Source organism: Quercus lobata, chromosome 10 (genome assembly GCF_001633185.2).
Source record: "Quercus lobata isolate SW786 chromosome 10, ValleyOak3.0 Primary Assembly, whole genome shotgun sequence".
Taxonomy (NCBI): domain Eukaryota; kingdom Viridiplantae; phylum Streptophyta; class Magnoliopsida; order Fagales; family Fagaceae; genus Quercus; species Quercus lobata.
Window position 1 is genome coordinate 26,992,601 of NC_044913.1, and position 20,761 is coordinate 27,013,361.

At 36.0% G+C, this 20,761-nt stretch overlaps 1 protein-coding gene across 2 annotated transcripts; it reads right to left on the minus strand.

Moving 5' to 3' along the window:
- Positions 1-2,485: 2,485 nt before the first annotated feature.
- Positions 2,486-20,329, minus strand: LOC115964176 (uncharacterized PKHD-type hydroxylase At1g22950). Of its 2 annotated transcripts, none has more exons than XM_031083531.1 (9): positions 19,756-20,329; positions 18,442-18,489; positions 17,844-18,020; positions 17,575-17,725; positions 17,382-17,468; positions 16,879-17,003; positions 9,617-9,735; positions 4,491-4,602; positions 2,486-2,834 (listed from the first exon to the last, which is right to left on the minus strand). In XM_031083531.1, the coding sequence occupies exons 1-9, from the start codon at positions 20,080-20,082 to the stop codon at positions 2,799-2,801; spliced, it is 1,182 nt and encodes a 393-aa protein (XP_030939391.1). In that variant the 5' UTR covers positions 20,083-20,329; the 3' UTR covers positions 2,486-2,798. The 2 variants fall into 2 exon arrangements, with proteins under 2 accessions (XP_030939391.1, XP_030939390.1); XM_031083530.1 differs by having other exon boundaries at positions 9,617-9,738.
- Positions 20,330-20,761: the final 432 nt, after the last annotated feature.

The following is a 20,761-nucleotide window of genomic DNA, read 5'->3' on the forward strand; positions in this document are numbered from 1 at the left end:
ATTTTTATTTTTTTATTTAGACTAGCAATTAAGGATGATCCACCTGATTGGCTGGTATTTAGGCCGTGGATTATGGTCGGCTCAGTTGGTTTGTTTGACATTTTGGTTTTAGGTGGTGATTATTGGTGATGGGTGCTTGGAGTTTTTTTGGAGGGTCTTTTTTATTATTATTATTGTTGTTGTGGTGGTGGTTGTTGTTGTTGTTGCTGCTTTATTATTATTATACAACAAAGCCAATTGTAGCTATCCTATTTTGTCATCTCAAAAGTGTCTTAGTACTTAAGTATAAGAACTGAGAAAACTATAATTTTAAGATTTAACCCAAAAAATAATTGAGACCACGAAACTTTTCCAAATGTCTCAATTTGTCCAAAATTGGCCAAACTAGAACAAACCTAAGAATTATGTGGAAAAACGTGAGGTTTGACCAGAAAATCCAACAACCTCATTGAAGCGAATCTTGAACCAACACAAAACAATTCAAATCCCTTTCACATGAGTGATCAATCACCACGGGCCTGTTTGGATTGAGGGGAGAGAGTGAAAGAGTGGAGGGGAATAAAGTAAAGTTAGCTGAAAATAGACTAATTTTGGACCAAGTCTACTCTATTTCCCCTCCCTTCTCCTCAATCTAAACGGACCACAATATCAAATGTAAATCAAATGAGATATTGTGAATAGTGAATACAAGAAGACTTCCTCAAACTCACCCAAAAAATTAGCTAAATATGGAAAAGTTTCACCTAGAATTAACTTCAATCAAATCTTGGTCAAACAGTTTCGAACTTATGCGCTTTTAATATCTTTGGAAAGCTCGTGCAAAGAGTCTAATTTTCAAGGGCCTTAGACAACCAAATTCCAAAAATGAACATAAAAATACCAAAGACAACGCAACCTCAAAACATGTGCAAACCGACGGATTCTTGCACCTGTAACTTCTCAAAACAAAAGACTTTTCTCCCGAACCAAAGCACAAACAAAAATTTGGTATCGCAAGCTTTCCAGTGACATCTAGTTCACAAAATTCAAAGCTTGAGAAGACCTATAAACAAGTGCGCAAACTTGTATAAAGTAGAACGAAGGTTATAACTTTCTAAGGCCATAACTTTTGATCTATACCTTTGATAGATGCATATTTGGTATCACTGGAAATCTAATTTTATAAAACTTCCAACATAATCTTGTTTGCGCAGTTTGCAGACCATGAAGACCACCAAAAAGACCATCAAAGTTAGGAACAAAACTAAAAACTAGCCAAAACTTACATGTGAGGTTCAAAAGCGGACATTTGAATTTACATTATTTAGAAGCTTGAAAAGTATATTTTTTGATAAGTACAAGTAAATTTTATTGTAAAGAAGAATTTCTCAAATGCAAGCACCCTTAAAGAATTACAAGCGGACAACAATTGTACTACAAAACACCTTGACAATCGAAGTAAAATATTCAAGAAGGATCACACTTCGTTCTCAAAAGTCCCTAGATTCCTTTCTCTCCATATAATCCACATGATACAATGCAATGTAGGGGTGTGTGAAAAACAGAATGGACCGACCAAAAACGCCTAAACCGAATTTAATTTTTCAATTTTTTTCGATTCGGTCTCAGTTTTAGTGAAAATTATACCGAACCAAATTGAAACCAACCGATATATACAATCATAGGCAAAATACATTTAGTAAATGTATGATACCTTAGGGGTTAAAGCACATGTTTTTCAAGTTCTTGTACCAAGTTCTAACCTTCAAAATAGCTTTTTTCATTTTTTAAGTTTATTATCAAAACAACATCATTTCGGGTTTTATTAAAACTAAACTTCTAAAACCCTAGCATTTCCCCTCATTTGTTTTCCACTTTTCCTTCACTCATCCTCCCTTCAACTGCCTCTTCCCCTCTCTCTCTCCTTCACTCATCCCTAACCTATTTCTTTAGCCACCATCTTCATCTTTTAGATGAGACGCCATTGGAGATCAGAATAAGTGCTACCACTCCTTTTGCTTGGATTTAGTTTGCTAGGTTTATATTTTGAGTTTGTTCTTTGTTTCTTTTCTCTGGATCAATATCTTTACTTTTTCTTTGTTTGCTTTCTTAGAAATAGATGAGATAAGGAAACTGAAAAAACTGACCTCACTGACTATTGTTTTCATGGCTTGGTGTCTTGTGGTTTCATTTTTTGTCTCAGTCAGTATCGGTTTTGAATTTGGCAAAACCAAGGGTTTCGATTCAGGGAAACATGAAACCTTCACACCGATCAAAACCAACCGATTACAACCCTAATGCAATGTGTTTGCCACACAACCCTATTATGGTAACGCCCAAACACCTCTTCATTACCTAATCTAGCATAACCCAAAAAAATCCAAAAACCGTTAATGCAAAAGACCGCAACGCCGGAGCAATAGGGCAATGCAATAAGTGGAGAAGCTTGGATAGAAAGATCAATTTAAGTTAAATCCAAATAATTAAAATATAACACCAGATGACAGACAATAATCAATAATGAGTTGATTATTATTGACTACGATACTGTGGTTTGAAACACCTAACCCTAGATTCATCTAAATACAATATTTGGACCTCAAGGGATTCAGATTAACACTTGAGATTTTTACAAAAGTTTCTTGCATGCTTCCTACATAGAAATTTCATTTCATTCACATAATTTGTACAAACACCCCTTAGATGAATTACAAAAAAAAAAATGGCAGACCCAACTGCACATTAATGCTATGGTATCTAAACTAGAATTAGAACTACATAATGTTACAACCAACAGCAAAAATTACAATTGAAGCAGCTCATGTTGTGGATTCACCTTCCTTCCTCAGCAACTCCTGCAGAAAAATCAACTCAAATAAATATCCATTTGATACTTTATTCAAGCATCTCCAGGTATTTCATATAAAATACATATGGAACGCTCACATTGGCAAGCTTTATGGTTTGTAATCGCACAAGGCTTTTTAAATATTCAATTGTTCAACAAGTGGGAAGGGAGGATTTGAACCCTCCCTAGCTCTCCTTAAAAACATGACCAGGCAATTCAATTGTTACAAGCCTTTATTTATTCTATTATACTATATATATAAAGGTTCTTCCCTGTCTTTGCTCAAAAATTGCTTGTCAAATTTTCCCAAATTTCAAAGTAAAAAACAGAGGAGGAAGGGGGGAGGGAGGGCCATAGGGGAACTTCCGTGTTGGTCTTTCCTCTCCTTCCAAGCCTGAATCACAAATCTCTAAAATTTCCACTACACTTATTTTAAACAAGCTGGCCGGCCTTCTTATTTCTAGTTAATAATTCTAGTAAATATAATCCTCCAATCGGATTCCGGAAAGAATGAAGTCTAGAAAATAAACTTGGATTTGAAGCAATTCAGTGACTTTCCTTCCACTAGCTTCTTTCACAATCCAGACTGAGCCTTAAGAAATTAAAGGATAAGAGGCATCAAGATTGAATGTTACAGACTTGGCTGGATTGGTAATAGTTCTCAAAATATCCTAATAGCCATCCCTATTGGTTGGAGGCTTGAGATGAGCAGTAGACACAAACATCTTGGGTTCGATACTCTTTTATTTATTTTTTTTTTTTTTGATCAGTAATAAAAGTAATATTATTGATGAAATAAAGGAAAGGAAAAATAAAAGGTGTTCATGATGATGAACACAGAAAAGTAAGAACAGAAAACAAATAGAAAATAAATCAAGAGGCTATTATAAGAGAAGAAATGAACTCTATAGGAGAGGAAGAGAGGAACAATCCGTAAAACCCCAGCATTGAGACCAATAAAAAAAGTCCATGCTGGCACAAATCTTTTAACTCAACCAACGCCTTCTCAATGTCCTCAAACTTCAATAACCACTAGAAGTTTCCCTGAATTACCTGATACACTATTCTGGCCGGTGGGGTCATGTATCCACGGTTTACTTCCCAATGGTGGGTCCAAAGGGCTCTACCTTGGTGAGGTTCCATATCATGAAATAAAATAAATAAACAAGAGAGAGAGAGAGAGAGAGAGAGAGAGAGAATGATGCCATTAATGTTAGGATGACACACTATTGTAGCTTTTCTTTAACCTATCCCAAGCAGACGTAAAGCTGAAGCCATGTGCCTCCGATGTAGTATGATTCCCTCAACACGTACCTTCTAGTCAGGGTGGTGGATCCCCTTAGGTGTTCTTTATTACTTGTATAGCTCCATATTGAGGCCATGTGCTAAGACAGGAAAAAATGGCTTCCTCTTATGACTTCTATTGCATTTAGGTTTCAATGGGATCAGACAACTGTATAGATGATTTTTTCAACATCAGTGAAGAAATCTCCTATATAGGAAATTACCTGAGTGTTTGCCAATCCAAACTAATTAACCTAAATTTTAATTGTCATAGAACTTAGTAGCATCCTAGTGAGTGTGTATGCTCACCTAATAACTTAGCCAATGCTCGTTCACCAAACACAATGCATAACAGAAAATGCAATCATATGTACTTTACCGATTTGGTAGCAGCAATTGACAAGCGTTGCCTTTCTTTCTTTTCACGAAAGCATTCCCCACACCAGCTAGAGAAATCTTTTTGATACTTCTTCATCTCTCTGAAGACCGAACTGTGTAGGGATAATGCAAACTCCAGATTATAAAAAAAGAATGACGAAACTAGAGGAAATAAGATTCCAGCAGCTACTAATATTTTTACTCCATAACAGAAAAGAAAAGTGTACTAAAGAAATTTGCATGCAAATAGCTGCACACAATAAAGTTAGGCCAAGTATCAGTTTAATAGAGAGGGCAAAGTATGCAAAATTAAAGCACTTTGATGCGGGAGATGCAAAAAAATTATTATTTAATATTATTTATGTTTGCAAGTCAATTGTATTTTTATGTTTTAGGTCCTATTAGTTTATTGGGTTATTAGTATTTTAATTTAGAAGTAAGGGTATTTTTGTAATAAGGCAATTAGGGTTTCCTAGCCAATTAGAATTAAGGTTCAATAATCCTTTATAAGCAACCCATTGTACCCCTTGAGGAGTTAGTTGATATTTTGATGAATGAAAACAATGGCCGTTTGGTCTTTCTTTGGTCTGGTGCTGACTCCAAGTCTAATCTAGGTGCTAACTCCTAGTGGTTTCCCCGCTTGGTGCTAACTCCAAGCAAGGCCTAGGTGCTGGCTCCTAGGTCATATCTTTTATTTTACCATTGTTTCAATTTTGTTCTGGTTGTTCTACGTCAATTTTGATATCAGAGCAAACACCGATCCATTTGAAGCATCATTGCAAGTCAATCCAAAAAAATAAAAAAAAACCTTTCACTATATATTTTCCACCACCAGAAATCCAGCCACCACACCACCTTCAAAATCCCTTCACAACATCTCTGCCAAACCACATCAAAAAACCATCTCAATACCCACATGTATCAAGCCACCAGAAGGTTACCCGTCAACCAAAGCCCTTTGACCCAACAACCGACAAACCCCATCTGTCTATCTTGGCCACCGTTGAAGCACCACACCAGCTGCCAGAAAAGCCAGCCACCACAACCCACAAACCACAAAAAAATAAAAAAAAGAACCCACGCAAGCCATTAGCCACCAGCCAAGACCCACAAATCAACCCTCAGCCGCCGCCGCCCATCAGCCACCAGCTGCAGACCCATCAGCCACCACTGCCGACACCATCTTCGCCCCTGACCACCTCCGCTGAGGACGTCAGCCACCGCCGATGCAAGACCCGAGACAGGCAGCTGCCATTCCACTGCAGTCTTCCCTGTCTTGTGCTGCCACAGTCGTCAACCACTAGCACCACTGTCCATCGCCGAGCCGATTATCTCGTCTCTTTTAGTTTCTATGGTTTTCTTTTCAAGTTTGTTCTTGAGTTTCTTTTAAAGTCCTTCATTTGAGTTTCTTAAGTCCGTGTCTGTAGTTCTTAACGCAGCAGTGCATTTTATTATTTTGCACCCAAAAAAAAAAGGAAAAGAAGAGGAAGTGTTGTTGCTGCCAGCCCATTGCACGTATGGGCCCTTAAGTTGTTATCTACAGACCGTTTGTGCAAACAAACCCACTCACTGGAGGAGCCAAGCCCGTGATTGTAGTGCAGTTAGTTGGCCACTGACAAGGAGAATCACAGCAGCTATTTGTTGAAGCACTATTTTAGAGAATCATGGTAGTATTAGAAGCACCGTATTTTGATGGTTATGAAACTTATCCACGAGATTTTATCAACTAGATGAATGGGATGGAGCAATTCTTTGAGCAAGCAAATTTTGCATATAACAAAAAGGTTAGGTATGCCAAATTGAAGTTAATAGGTAAAGCACAAAGGTTTTGGGAGAATCTTGAATATTTCCACTATATGGATTATGAACCTGCCATTAGTGTGTGAGAAGATATGAAAGAAAAGCTTTGTGATGAGTATTTATCACCATATTATCAAGCTAAGTATCTACTCCACTCTCAGTGTGGTGCTTTTCAAGTTGAAGCAAATACGATGAATTCTCATCCTCATCCCATTTCATGTCCTCAGCGCACTTTTGAACAATCTACCAAAGAATTATCTACCAAGAAAGTAACGGAATTAACTGTAAAGCTCATGAACGATATTCAAGACAAGATTGCTCAGATGAAGCAAAGGAAGACTCAACCCGATTCAATTGGGAAACCAAGGATAATTGATCACAATGAACTTATTGCTACCCCTATAGAAGACAACATTGATGGTGATATCTTAGTCGTGGAGAATCCTCTAGCAACACCAAAGCCTAATGTTGACACAGATGTACATGCCTTGACAAGTGTTGCTTTAACATGCGTGCAAGGAAATGAATCTATTGAAGAGCAACAAGGTGAAAAGATGGTGCCTAAAGAGAGTATTATGTTAGAGGGTGCACATGATGTGAAAGTTGAAATTGTTGAATGTGCTTCTAATCAACCCTCCACAGTCTTTGAAGATCTACATCTTGGTGAAGTCGAAGAGGTTAAAACCACAATGCTTCCTATGCTTCATAAGGTTCAAGAAGAGATTATATTGATTCCACACATTGATTTTGTTATTCCAAATGAGTTTGATGTGGTGGAATTCAAGGTTTTTCTTTTCCCTGTGCTCCCTAAGGTGATTTCAGACTTGAAGCAAGTGTTATTTGACAGCATCCTATTCCTTCAATGCTTTAAAACTCGAGGTCGAGTTTTCTCCAACCAGAGAAGAATGATGCGGGAGATGCAAGAAAATTATTATTTAATATGTTTGCAAGTCAATTGTATTTTTATGTTTTAGGTCCTATTAGTTTATTAGGTTACTAGTATTTTAATTTAGAAGTAAGGGTATTTTTGTAATAAGGCAATTAGAGTTTCCTAGCCAATTAGAACTAGGATTTAGTAATCCTTTATAAGCAACCTATTGTACCCTTTGTGGAGTTAATTGATATTTTGATGAATGAAAACAATGGCTGTTTGGTCTTTCTTTGGTCTGGTGCTGATTCCAAGTCTACCTTAGGTGCTAACTCCTAGTGGTTCCCCCGCTTGGTACTGACTCCAAGCAAGACCTAGGTGCTGACTCCTAGGTCATATCTTTTATTTTACCATTGTTTCAATTTTGTTCTGGTTGTCCTGCGTCACACTTTCAAGTCATTTTCAGGAAATAGTTCAACTGTATAACAATTTCATCTCACTAAAGGAAATAAGAAGCTCAAAAGTCAAAATAAATGAGACAACCGCGTATGAACTCCAAAGTACATCCATATTCCTTTAACCAAATATAAACTTGCATGTGCAATCCATCAATTTATAATATTTGTCAATTGCATGTTAGCTATCCAAATCTCCCCCACCCCCACCCCCGCCCCCACCAAAAAAAAAAAAAAAGGAAAGGAATGTAGTTAATAGAAAAATGGTACTGTACATGAGCACTGTCCCAGCCATGAACTCTAAACTCTAAAGTACATCCATATTCCTTTAACCAAATAAACTTGCATGTGCAATCCATCAACTTTATCCCCCTCCCCCCCCCCAAAAAAAAAAAAAAAAGGTTTACAAGAAAGGAATGTAGTTAATAGAAAAATGGTACTGTACATGAGCACTGTCCCACCCATGAAAGCTTGAGCTCATTATATACACATCAAATCATATTTGGTGAAATTTTTTTCTTATAAGTTGGTGCAAAATTAAATTTTTAATATTTCATGTTATGCTGAGAAGACCAGATGCCTTATCTGGTGAAGGATCACTCCTTTAGGTAAAGTTCCCAAAATTGGGATAAGGAACTTAGAGAGAGAGAGAGAGAGAGAGAGAGAGAGAGAAGAATCCTGAAAATGAACTCCTTTCCTACAATTTAAAATGTCTCTAAGAATCCCCTTCATGTCTAACATGTCTCCTACAGGTGTTCAAGATTGAAACTAAAAATAAATAAAAGATAAGTGTCCCACCTGTGTCCCACAATTTTTCAAAAAAAAAAAGAAATGGCAGGGACACAGGTGCATAAAAGTGTCCCGAACATGTCTCATTTCCGACACAGGTACAACATCCCAAACATAGTGTTTGTGTACTTCCTAGGTTTCAGCTGTTGTCATTGGTATTTTAAGGGTTTTGGATTTATGAGTTTGCATGAATTTTGTTTGCTAGTTTGGGTGGTGGATTTTGGGTTTTAGCCATGTGGTCTTATGGGTTCTCATGAATCTTGTTTCGCAGTTTGGGTGGTGGACGGGTTTAGGTTGGTCATTAGTGGTGAATTTTTTTAGGGTTGGGGATTTGAGGGTTTTGGCCGTGGTTGCTGGTGGGGGTGGTCTTATGAGTTTTCTAGATTTTTTTTTTTTTGGTATGGAAATTTGGGTGGTGGATGTATGGGTTTCAGCCGTGGTCACTAGTGGTGGTGGCCTTTGGAAATTTGGGTTGTTAGTGATGCAAATTTTTTGCATAGAACTTGAAATTTAAAAAAAAATAGTATTGGGAAAATAACTTACAAAAATAATAATAATATTGAGGAAATATTGTTGTCAAATGTTGGGGGAATATTCTAATAATAAATTATTATTTAATGGGAAAAGTGAATTCTAAACCAAACACAATTTCATCCAGCATAGTTAAGGTTTAGTAAAAGTTTGAGCATAATACCTATTTTTAAGCAAAATTCATTATGCCAAAAATCAAAATGTAAATACAATAGAATTACCAATCGCAGCCTGTGTTCCTGGCTCAGCACAAGTCACAAATGAGAACAGAAAGTTCAGAAAACACTAAATGATCATGTAACAAAGTAACCAAAAAAAAAGAAAAAGAAAAAAAAAAGAACAAAAGTAATAAAATTGGTGTTCAAATGCTAATATATCTTAATCAAGATCAATTGATCACTCGCAGCCTGTGTTCCTGGCTCAGCACAAGTCACAAATGAGAACAGAAAGTTCAGAAAACACTAAATGATCATGTAACAAAGTAACCAAAAAAAAAAAAAACAAACAAACAAACAAAGTAATAAAATCGTTGTTCAAATGCTAATATATTTTAATCAAGATCAATTGATCACTACACACATGATTCGAAGGTAGATTCACTTTTCTATAAGTCTGAAGTTAGAACTGACAAGAACTTCATAAAAGAGCACAGCTGGTTATAAATGTAGAAAGAGTAGAAAGAACCTTCTGCACCACAGAAGTAGGTTGATACGATGACCAGATGTTGTGGCTCTAGCACCATGGCGGTGGCGACCACGATGAAGCACAGCTCGCCCCGGGACATGGGAATAATCGAAGATCTCCTGCTTTTGAATAACATACTCCATCAGAAAACTGTACAAGCAATCGTATATAGAATTTTTTATCACACAATAAAGTCTACATGAAAGAAATTCACTAGATAAAAAGTATAAGATTATCAATGTCTTAAATATGAGATGCCATGATAGCTGATGAAAAGGTACAAGCATTCAATGCGATACAAACAGATAGTAATGTTTACTAGAAGACAAATTCCCTATTGCTACATTGAAGTTTCTTGTTTACCTAAAACTCTTCCCAGGAATTTATGGTCAGTTTGGATGTTTAAAAAAGGAGAGGGGGTAGAGTAGAGGGAGAGAGAGTAATTCAATTATCTTGTTTGGAAGTTTTTTAAGAAATAAGGGGGAAGGGTTTGGAGGGGTTTCAACTACCTCTAACCCCTCATTTTTAATTCCCTCAAATTAGAGAGATTTGGAGGGAGAGTAGAATAGATAAATTATTAACCAAATGAATTTCCTAATTTACCATTTCTAAATTAACAAAATTACAAACTGATTATATAAATAATCTTTGTTTATTTCCTGAGAAAATTTAACACTACAAATGACAAATCTTCCCAGTGCTTTCTTACAAACCAAACACAATTTCTACTAAATTTAGTATCTTTACAGTTTCTATCCAATATTTTCTCAGCAACCAAACAAAATAGAGAAACCCAAAACCGAATACTACACCAAGTCTCCAATTGCATAGATCCAAAGATATAATACCCAAATCCATAAACTAACATTTATGGATTTCAAAGCGGACACCCAGTAACTCATCAGCCTCTCCTCCGAATTCCCTGTGGGATTTGAGAACCGAGCCAAGCGCGTGAGGATCTCCAACGCGACTTGGCTTTTGCCCTCTGAAATGTTGGGCGTAGCATCGATTATACACAATTTTGAGCAAGCTGAACTCGTCGAAGCGATCAACGATAAAAACGAGGACGAAGAAGACGAAGTTGGCGAGAGCGAGATTGGTGGCTTCTGACTCGTCGGACTAATCAGGTTTTGAATCGTCTCGGACCACTCGCTGTTAGCGTTGGTAATCACCAAAACGGCGTCGTTTTCAATGCGATGAGGACGACGTCGTTTGTGTGAACGTTGAGATGGAGTAGAGAGTGGGCGAGCTTGGAGACCTGGAGCTTGAGTTGGCAGAAGGTTAGGGTTTCGCCGAAATTGGCGTCGATGAGAGCGAGGCCGTGTGGGGGAAGAAGAAGAGTTTTGGAAGAGGAAAGAGGTGAGAGAGAGGCTGGGATTGGTGGGGAGGTGAATCGGTGGTCTTGGGGATGTGTAGGTTTGGGTTTTGGGGTTGAAGGTGGCTGCTGCCATGGGTGTTTGGGGAATGAGAAACTGTGGGAATTGTTTGTTTCTCAGGAAAGTTGAGGAAATTGGAGGAGGTTTTTGATTTTTTATTATAATTTTTATTGAGGTAATAAAAATTATTTTATTATATTTAATAGTATTTTTATTAATTTATTAGTGGTATTTGATGGAATAAGAATGTTGATTAAATAATTATTTAATTTAACAAATTAATCATAGACCAATGTTACAAGTCTATTTTCAAATAGGGGTAAATTTGTCTATTTAAATCATTTCCTCTCCTCTCCCTCCTAATTTTTAAAACATCCAAACAAGAGGAAGGGTTAATCACTCCCTTCCCCCTTACTAATTTTAAAAACATCCAAACAAAGTGGAGGATAATCATTCCCCTCTACTCTCCTCCCTCTCTAAACTTCCAAACAGGCCAATTATTGTTGCCAATATATTTTGCCAGGACATTGCAAACTGAGTTTAAGGTGTGTTTACACCAGGAGACCACATGGTGCAGAACAACATGGAGGTTATGTTACAAATGCCAAAAAAGTGCAACGATGATATCATCCCTTTTAGCATAGAAGACCATTCTAAGTGATGCTGCTATGTTGGTTTATTTAATTTTGATGCTAGTAATGACAATTGACAATAGTTCTATCATCATCATGAGATTCGTGAGAAGTTTCCAACTCCTTTCATAGTTGTCTTCTCTTCAAAGCCTCGATTTGTATGTTTCATAAGCTACAATATCTAATTCTTAGTGATGAGTACCAAGTCAAAATATGTTATGTTATTTAAATTGTTCATATAATACTTATCATCTATTATCCAAAGTTTGTTTCAAAGAATGAAAAACAAAGAGAAACCTGGACCACATAAAAGGTACAAGACTGGAACAAGAACATCATAGCCAAGTATGCTAAAGATTTTCAGAACCCAAGGCATTATTGAAAGGGATACCCCATAGATCTCCACAAGACGGAGAGCAAATTGAGACTAGTGCTGCATGTTCATCCTTGGTAGGACTTAAGACTGATGCATTAATAGAAATAAGAAAAGACATGCAAACCTTTTGGACATTGCAGACTACATGTTTATCTTATACCTTTGTGACTGCACCTAAAAGCTGCTTTTGAAAACAAAGTTCAACATCCAACACTCCAAGTTGGATTTGCAAAATTTAGGATCTCAGGAAAAATCCCAATCATTGAAAAAATCTTAAAAGATGAATAAAGTTTAAATGTCAAAAAATTTAGATTAATTCATTCTGTTCACGTTTACATTGAAATGCAATTTAGTTCAAATATTGTTCCAGGTCCTTGAGAATCATTGGTGCAGAACAATGAACAAAAAATTAATGCAGGAAAAAAAATAAAAACAAAAAGGGTAGAACCTATGAGTCAACACCAAATGGTCAAAGGAAAAAAAAATAAACAGAAGGAAGAACATGGGAGTTGGAACCTAGAATTGTCCAGAGTCAGTGCAAAACATGAAGAGAAGGATTGAAATCCAAACATCAAATCCAAACATCAGCACTGTGCTGGAAGAAAAATTCCAGCCAAAATGTATTAATCCATGACCAACCATCTACAATCTTTTCAACCTTTTTTACTCATGCTAGTGCCCCCATAAATTCTTGGATTTCTTTGCAATACTAGATTGACCATAATTTTTTTTTTGTGGTATTTATAGTGAATTCTAGGGCCTTTAAAAGGAAACAAAATAGCTTCATAACCAAGTAAGGAAAGGATATAACCATTATCACTTAAATTAAATACAAAATAAAAGTGAATAAAATTAAATCCTAAAAAAGTCTCAGCATCCACCAGCATCGATTAGCATTAGTTATGATCAATCCGGTCCAACAGAATCCATCAGCAACAATCAGTCAACAGGCATATCTAGTGTCTGCAACAACTCTCATAGGTGGGAGAAACTCAACCCCCTCAAGTGTAGTTTATGGCAACACTAGATGGATTGCAGGTCTGGGACTGCCAATGTAATGAGGTTATGAAGTGGACTGGCAATGAGCTAAGCTAAGCTAGGCTTGGATCCTGTTTGGGGTTTGATGAGGGCTGACCAGGTTGGGTTTATGAGGGAATTGGGCTTGGGTGGGGTTGGGCAGGCTGAAAGGCCTGGCTGGGTTTTTTTTAAAAGGGTTGAGGCAGGCTCAAGGACTAGGGGCTTTTTAACTAAGAAGCACCAGAATGGAAACAGGTATGGATACGGGTACGACATAGCGACACGGCATTTTTTGAAAAATTAGCCGTTATTAGCCCTTACCTAGGAAGCACGGGTTTGCCACCCAAATGAAGCGTCTGTGCTTCCTAGCTTTTTAAATGGCTGATAAAAATTCTGAGGCAGCAACATGATACAGCAGCAGTTAAGTGTGTGCAATAAAATCAGCTTGATCGTTAACTGCCACAATTTTGAGAAGATAAACATACTTTAGTAGAAGGCATTTTTATAATTTTGCAAGACGAGGATTCTAACTTCTAGAAGATATCTTTTGACACTATCTAATACAGAAGAGAAAAGGCCAATGGGGTTGATGCGCAAGTACACGAAGCATACCCAAGAGAACTGTATTAGAAAAAAGAAAACAAGGAAAACTAAAATAAAGAATCAATCAAGAGAGTTAAGTTATCAAAGCATCCAAAGTGCAAAGAAAAGCTGCTTTAAGATTGAGAATTAGAACATTCAACCCCATTAAAAATGTAGCCATTCCTCCCATCCAAAGGCACTGCAACAAGCACAAGGAGAAGCTTGTGGACCTGCCAAGTTCTATTGCCATGGATAATTCTATCTCCTACTTACTGACAGTGCTCTTCATTTTTCAGGGAAAAAATTTAGAAGGAAATTGCAGCTGCTTGAACTGAAGTGTCACGTACACTTTTTGAAATTTTATTGATTTAATTTTTTTTTTATAGATAATCAGAGTAATATTATTATGAAAAGAGAAAGGAAAAATACAAGTTGTGCATGATGATGAACACAGGATAACATAACAAACAACAAAGAAAAATAAATCAAGAGGCTATTCTAAGAGAAAACATCAGAAAGAGAGGAACACTTTTTGAAATTTTATTGATAAGAGGATGAACCTAATAAGTATACAGGTTTCACATAATGGAATCCCCATAAGTATTAAAATTGAATTTTACCAAGAAACCTACAAAAAAACACGGACACTCTACATTGCCAAGCTCATTAGACCACTCTACAATTTATGCAAAAAACAAAAACATAAAAATCAACGAAAGAGTAGATAACTCAATGCCATTAAAGGTAAATGCATTTCTAAACCTAAACCATTAATAATAAGGCAAAGGGGCTGCACTCCAAATTGTACTGTTTTTTAGGTCTTCCAAACATTCCTTGCCAACAAAAAATAAAGAAACACACCAACAACCATCCTTGGCAGCACCCATTAAACCTATATATTACAAAAACAAAAGACCAAAGTCCAAAGGTCACTAGAAACCATGCAATGAAGTAACAAGTGATCAACAGAACCAACACCCCCCCCCCCCCCCCCAAAAAAAAAAAAAAAAAAAAATCAACCAACTTGAGTGACCAATCATGACAGGCAGTACAAAATCTAAGATTCCAATAATACCCCATCTCTGCAAAATCCAAACAAGAATGTACAAAGGCATCTTGATCCACATGAGTCACAAATAAATCAGTAAATAATTCTTTAGGGATGGTATCCACACACCATACCATGCCAAAAATGCACCTTTTTAACATCAACTAAAAAAAACTTTTTTTTGTTAATGCAATTTTATTAATAGAGGAAAAAACTTTGTTCATGATGCACAAAGGATCAAAAAAATACATAAACATCAAGTAGAAGGTCTAAGAGAAACTAGGAACTCAAAAATGAATGAACATTGAATTGAACCCTAAAACTAGGACCAATGTTCATTCCAAACAATCCAACATCAGATAACTCAGCACAAAGTTCCAAACATCCGAGCCATGTTTCCTGAACCAATTTCTCCAACAGAACAATAAATGCAACAGACTCCAGCATGTCCCAGTGAATCCCAAACATCTAAAGCACACAGCCTGAAAAACTCTTTTAACCTTCCCAAATACTTCTTCAAAGAATGAGCCACTTTACGATATTTGAGATTCACTCTTCCCCGTATTTTACCTCAATAACATGGCTCCAATAGTGCTTCCCTTTTCATAAGATACACAAGACCCCAATTAAGAAGACTCGCCTTGTTCTTTCAATTCCCTTAACTCTCTCCCCTTCCCCTTCTTTTTATCATCTCTTTATGCATTAAACAACCATTGTTTTCACCCCCAAAACCATTATATTATATTCTTATATCAGATTATATTGCTAGCAACTCTAAGCTTATTAAAGGTATCCTTTTTTCAAACTTGACAAATGACAGGGCTATCTTCCATCAATTAAGAGCAAGTTTGGTACACTAAATGAAAATTACAATAGGAATAGTAATCTTTATTAATGGAAAAAATAGATGTTGTAATCGAATAACTATTCCTATTCATGCATTTGGTTTTAAAATTAGTTGTTACATATGGAAAGTTTGTATTTTTGGAAATATACTAATTTCAAAAGTTGTTATACCTACTAAGGAATGGCTATTACAGCCCTTTAAGAGAGGAATAGCTATACCTCAATTTAAAGAATAGCTATTACAAAGAATAATTATTCACTTCAATAAAGATGCAACCAAATAACCGAATAGTTATTACACATATCCATTCCATTATGGGATCTATTACTGCATACTGAACATGCCCTAAGTATGAGAGCTCTAAGATGTCTTGCACCAACTACCTGAAAAGGTGGTGTATAACTCCATCCATAGAAATGGGTTCACCTTGAAAATCATGACACCACAAACTTGGAAACCGAACAACCACACTTATTAAAATTGACTGGACTCTACTCATGATTACTAGGGAACCAGGGAAAAAAAAAAAAACTAACAAGAAAAGGTACATTATCCCTTACTTTCTTCCCTTTCCATTCTGTTCTTGATTACAACAAAAGGGTTTAATTGCTTTAAAGCACTTTTATTTTATTTTTACTTCTATATAATCTAGAATTGCATTAACATATTGAGGCATTAGATAGAAATAACATATGAATATAACCAACATTTATAAACAAAGGCATCTGAGTTAGAATTGACGCAGGGTAAGATAGCTGCCTATTTCTTGAATTTGGCTGAGTGGATGATACAAAACCACAAAGCAATCAACAATCTCATTTCCATTCAACATTGAAGCACCTGCTATCAACATGTGCCAAAAACTATACATCATCCAGACTAGAATTCAAGGATTTTAGTAAAAACCAACATTTATAAATAAATAGCATCAGAGTTAGTACAACCGCAAGGTAGTTGCCTATTTCTTCAATTTGGCTGAGTGGCTGATACATTTAAATATTAAAAAAAAAAAATCAACAATTTCATTCCCATTTAATGTCGTAGCACCTGCTAAACATGTGCCAATAACTTCATTCATTATCCACACCAGAATTCAAGGATTTCAGTAAATTATACATTAGAAAACAAGTGACAAAGAAAATCTACAGCTAAAAACAACATATTTACAAAAAAATAACTTGAAAAGAATATTGTTGGGATGTTGACTATTGGCACACTGTTTATATGACCCAAAACCAATATGTATCTTAATAATAAGATTCATGGTTATAACAGAGGGAGAGAGAAGCTTTTGCCCTAAAATTGATAAATTAACAAACTAGGGAGTTAGCTCTGCCTTACAAGAAATTCAGTTGATATTAATACATCTTAAAGACTAACATACCTCTGATTGACTTCCTGTGTTTACATGCTTATCACATCGGGTGCCCCGAAAAAACAATTCTCCCCCAGAAAATTGCTTTCCCAAGCACACATTCAAAGTTACTTCTGAGTCATCAACATGAAAGCCTACAAATGTGACATTATTTATATTTAGATTCCATTTGTTTCAACAAAAAATGAAATCAAGGAAAAGAAGTGCTTCAATGCTATTGGATATATACTATTCTAGCATTGTTCAATTGACATTTTAAAAGGATGTTGAAATTCTTTACAAGGATGATTCGTGCACAACCAACATCAGCGCAGAGTTTGAAATCTCATTATTAAACATTAAAGAAAGCTGTATGACACTAGCATATCCTTGCTGAAGCTATGCTTAAAGACCTCTAGTATTATGGTCCTATAAGCTATTACACATATTACTTGAGGGTATAAAAACCGGTAACATAAATATACATCTGCAGAAGCATTAATGTCAAAGAAATGCATCAGCATAGCACCTACCCAAGTCAACATCCCTATCTTTACCATATTCAACAACAAATCCATGATGAGAATCCAAAGTTGATCCACCAACTTCTTGAAAGAACACTGCATTCATCAAGTATAATAAATAAATAAAAAGTTAGCCACAGCTTACTGGTCATCCAGTGAATTAATGAAATTGGCATCTTCACCATGAGCAAGCATTCATCACCTTTAGATATAGGACGAATATACCCCTCCATAAGCTTGTCCAGCATGGTTTCAAGACCAAAATCATCTAGAACAGCACCATACTTATTCATCGTATTTGGTCGCATGATTCGGAATTTTGCTTCATTAACCCACTTTTCAAAATTCTCCACCTAGGTAATCAAAACACAACACTAAAGAGTTTTAAAAAAAAAAATTTAAAAATATATATATAAATTAGGATAGGTTAGATAAACCACAACAGATGACCAAGAAAATGATAGAAAATACCTCAGATAACAATAATTCACAGAAGCGTGGCTGAATCATTTCAAATGTAAACACCCCGGGTGAGGGTTCAGACATTATACTTCTAAAGCTTTCCTCTGAATTATCATTGATTGCTTTCAGAAATGATGGAACAAAGAACGTTTGAGGGTGCATTGTGTATATCTCTCTATGTAAAGGCTGCATAAGTACAGTTAGCAACAGTAAGTCTCCATTCCTTCAAAAGGACAATAATTGGAGAGCAAGGAAGATTTTGCACCAAATTGTCATGTTACTTCAGCAAATTTAAAGATAAAAAATCCAACATTCATTCTTTGGAAAGCCATATACACCCATGAGAGCAATAACCCAATATGTATAAATGCTAAAGAATATAATTGGTTTTTCTATTCAAAAGAAAGTATTTATTAGGAAACTATAACAAGTGATCATTGTCAAACACTCATACATATATTCTGTAGCACAAAATTTCAATATAGAAAAAAAAAAATCATAAACCTCACACTCCCAATTATTCTTAAAACTAGACCAACCAATTGAGAGAAACCATTAAGTCACAAAACAAATAAACAAATACGTAAATAAGAATTATGCTTGATACCTGATAATTTGAAATTATCTTCTGCCTGTATTCCCTATGTTTCTGAACCTGATCATGGCAAAAGAAAAACCATCATAAAGCTTTTTCTAATGATTAAGGTGATCTATTCAAGTAAAGATTTTGTCCTCTTTTTTTGGGAAGGGGGAATAAGTCTCAGGAAATGAGTTAATCAAAAATTAAGTAAATGCACAAATCATATGAATTACAATGCTTTCAATGTCCAGTATACAATGTGAAAGTTGCTTTACAAATTTTTTGCACTTCACCAAGAGAAATTTTTAAAAGCCTGAATCCAAAGCATAAATTTTCATTCCCAAGGAAAAATAGCATGGAATTATTTTACTAAGATTTGCATTTATCTAAAACTGATATATGTCACCATGACCTCATTGATATAGATGAAAGGACAGTTTTCCATCAAACCAGTTTGGAGGAATCTCCCCCAACCCAGTATGTGGCAAATCATTAAACCGTCCACATGTCAAACAAGTCACATGACTGGATAAATAGGTCATGTGACTAAAAACACACATGAATAGTTTTATGAATCACCACATAGTTGGTTGGAGGAAAATTCCTTCAAACCAATTTGGGAAGTAAACTTTTTTCCTAAATAAACAGCAGCACCAATTAAATACTGCATGGCAGTCTATCTACTACTGCCCAAAGATCCATTAGCAAGAATGACTTTATTTAAAAATATATAATAATAAAAAAACACTTTTTCCTATTTTCTAATGTGAATGTTGAGAGCTTTTTGACCAACTAATTATTCCCTCGAATGTGTGTAGTTCCCACTTCTCACACGCACCAGGTAATTACAACAACCTCTTCCCCCCCACACACACACACAAAGATCCAATCTTTTTTCCTTTTTGCTTGATTAGAAATTTATATAAAATAAAAAATAAAAAAAACCCAACTGAATTTTCTCAATACCATGAAACAGATATACTAAAATTAGCTCAACTCAAACTTCCCAGATTCATTACAACCACTTTAAAATTCAAGTGATGCATCATCATCAATCATAACCGAGCATTGAACATTCATATATCTATCCCAATTGTAAACTTCTCTCAAAAGATTATAATGCAAAAAATGCCACAGCTCACTCACAAACCAGTGTAACATTTCTCACTCAGTAATCACCAATTGAAGAACGTAAGGGCATTTCAGTCATTTCACGTACAAAACACTTGCCCGTTACAAAACCCTAGATTAGAGTAAACTGAAATTTCCTTTCTCTTCCATACAAACCACAGAGAAATACAAGAAGAAAGAGAAAGAAAAAACGTAAACACATAAACATACTCTGTTTCGCTCTCCATGAGGCAAGTACTTGAGCAGAATGTCCTTCATGAACTTGACCTTATCGTCTCGAGGCAAGGCTAGCATCGTAGGAGGCAAGTACCGCTCCAACGAGCTGAAGATCGAGGGACTGAAATCCAATTGCAAGTCCTCGTAGCTATCGGGCTTGTGGTCCTTGTTCGGATTCAACCTCAGCCTCTGGCTTGTGCTCTGGTTCGACGCCACAATCGCCAAGCGGTTCAAGTCGGAAGCCACTGCAACGCCATTTCCGCCTCCCGATACCGGCGACGGACCTTGAACTTCTCGGCGATCGGCGCCGGGGAGCGACATGGTTTGCGAAGAAGAGAAAGAAAATTGAAAAACGCTAATGGAGGAGCATTGGGTTTTTTTTTTTAAAGGTGAATTAGGGTTTTGTTGGAGGAGAATTAGGGTTTCGATGTGGAGGAGGACGTTAAGGAGTGACTTGTGGTGTGGTTCATTTCATTGCCGTTGTAAAAAAAATTAGGGTTTTTGGATGGCAACGTTGGCAATTTTGAGAAGACGTGTAGTGTACTAAAGTACTTAAAGTTAGACCATTTTAGGGCTGATTCGGCTCAACGGGAAAACTGAAATTTGACCTACTTGCAACAGTTTTTATTTTTACTTATTTTGTATGAAAAATTAGGCTTTACCATTCAAACTATACCCGAGATTACAATTTATATTCTGAACTTTTCAAATACACGTTTTGCACCCTAAACTATAACTCTTATTACACATTGTATCCTAACGTTAAGTTTGCCTTTAACTTGAATGAAAAAGCATAACATCACGTAAAAAGATATAATTGCCCTCTTCTCAATTCCTTAAAAAACAAAAGAAAAATTGCACTTTACTACCCTAAACTGTACTCTATAATGGGGAATATTTTAACCACTACGAAATTTGGCTAATGCATCACCAAGTCCTGACAGGTTAGTCAAGAGTATAGGAGTCGTCAGGTAGACAAAGACTCTTTAGGACCCCATAC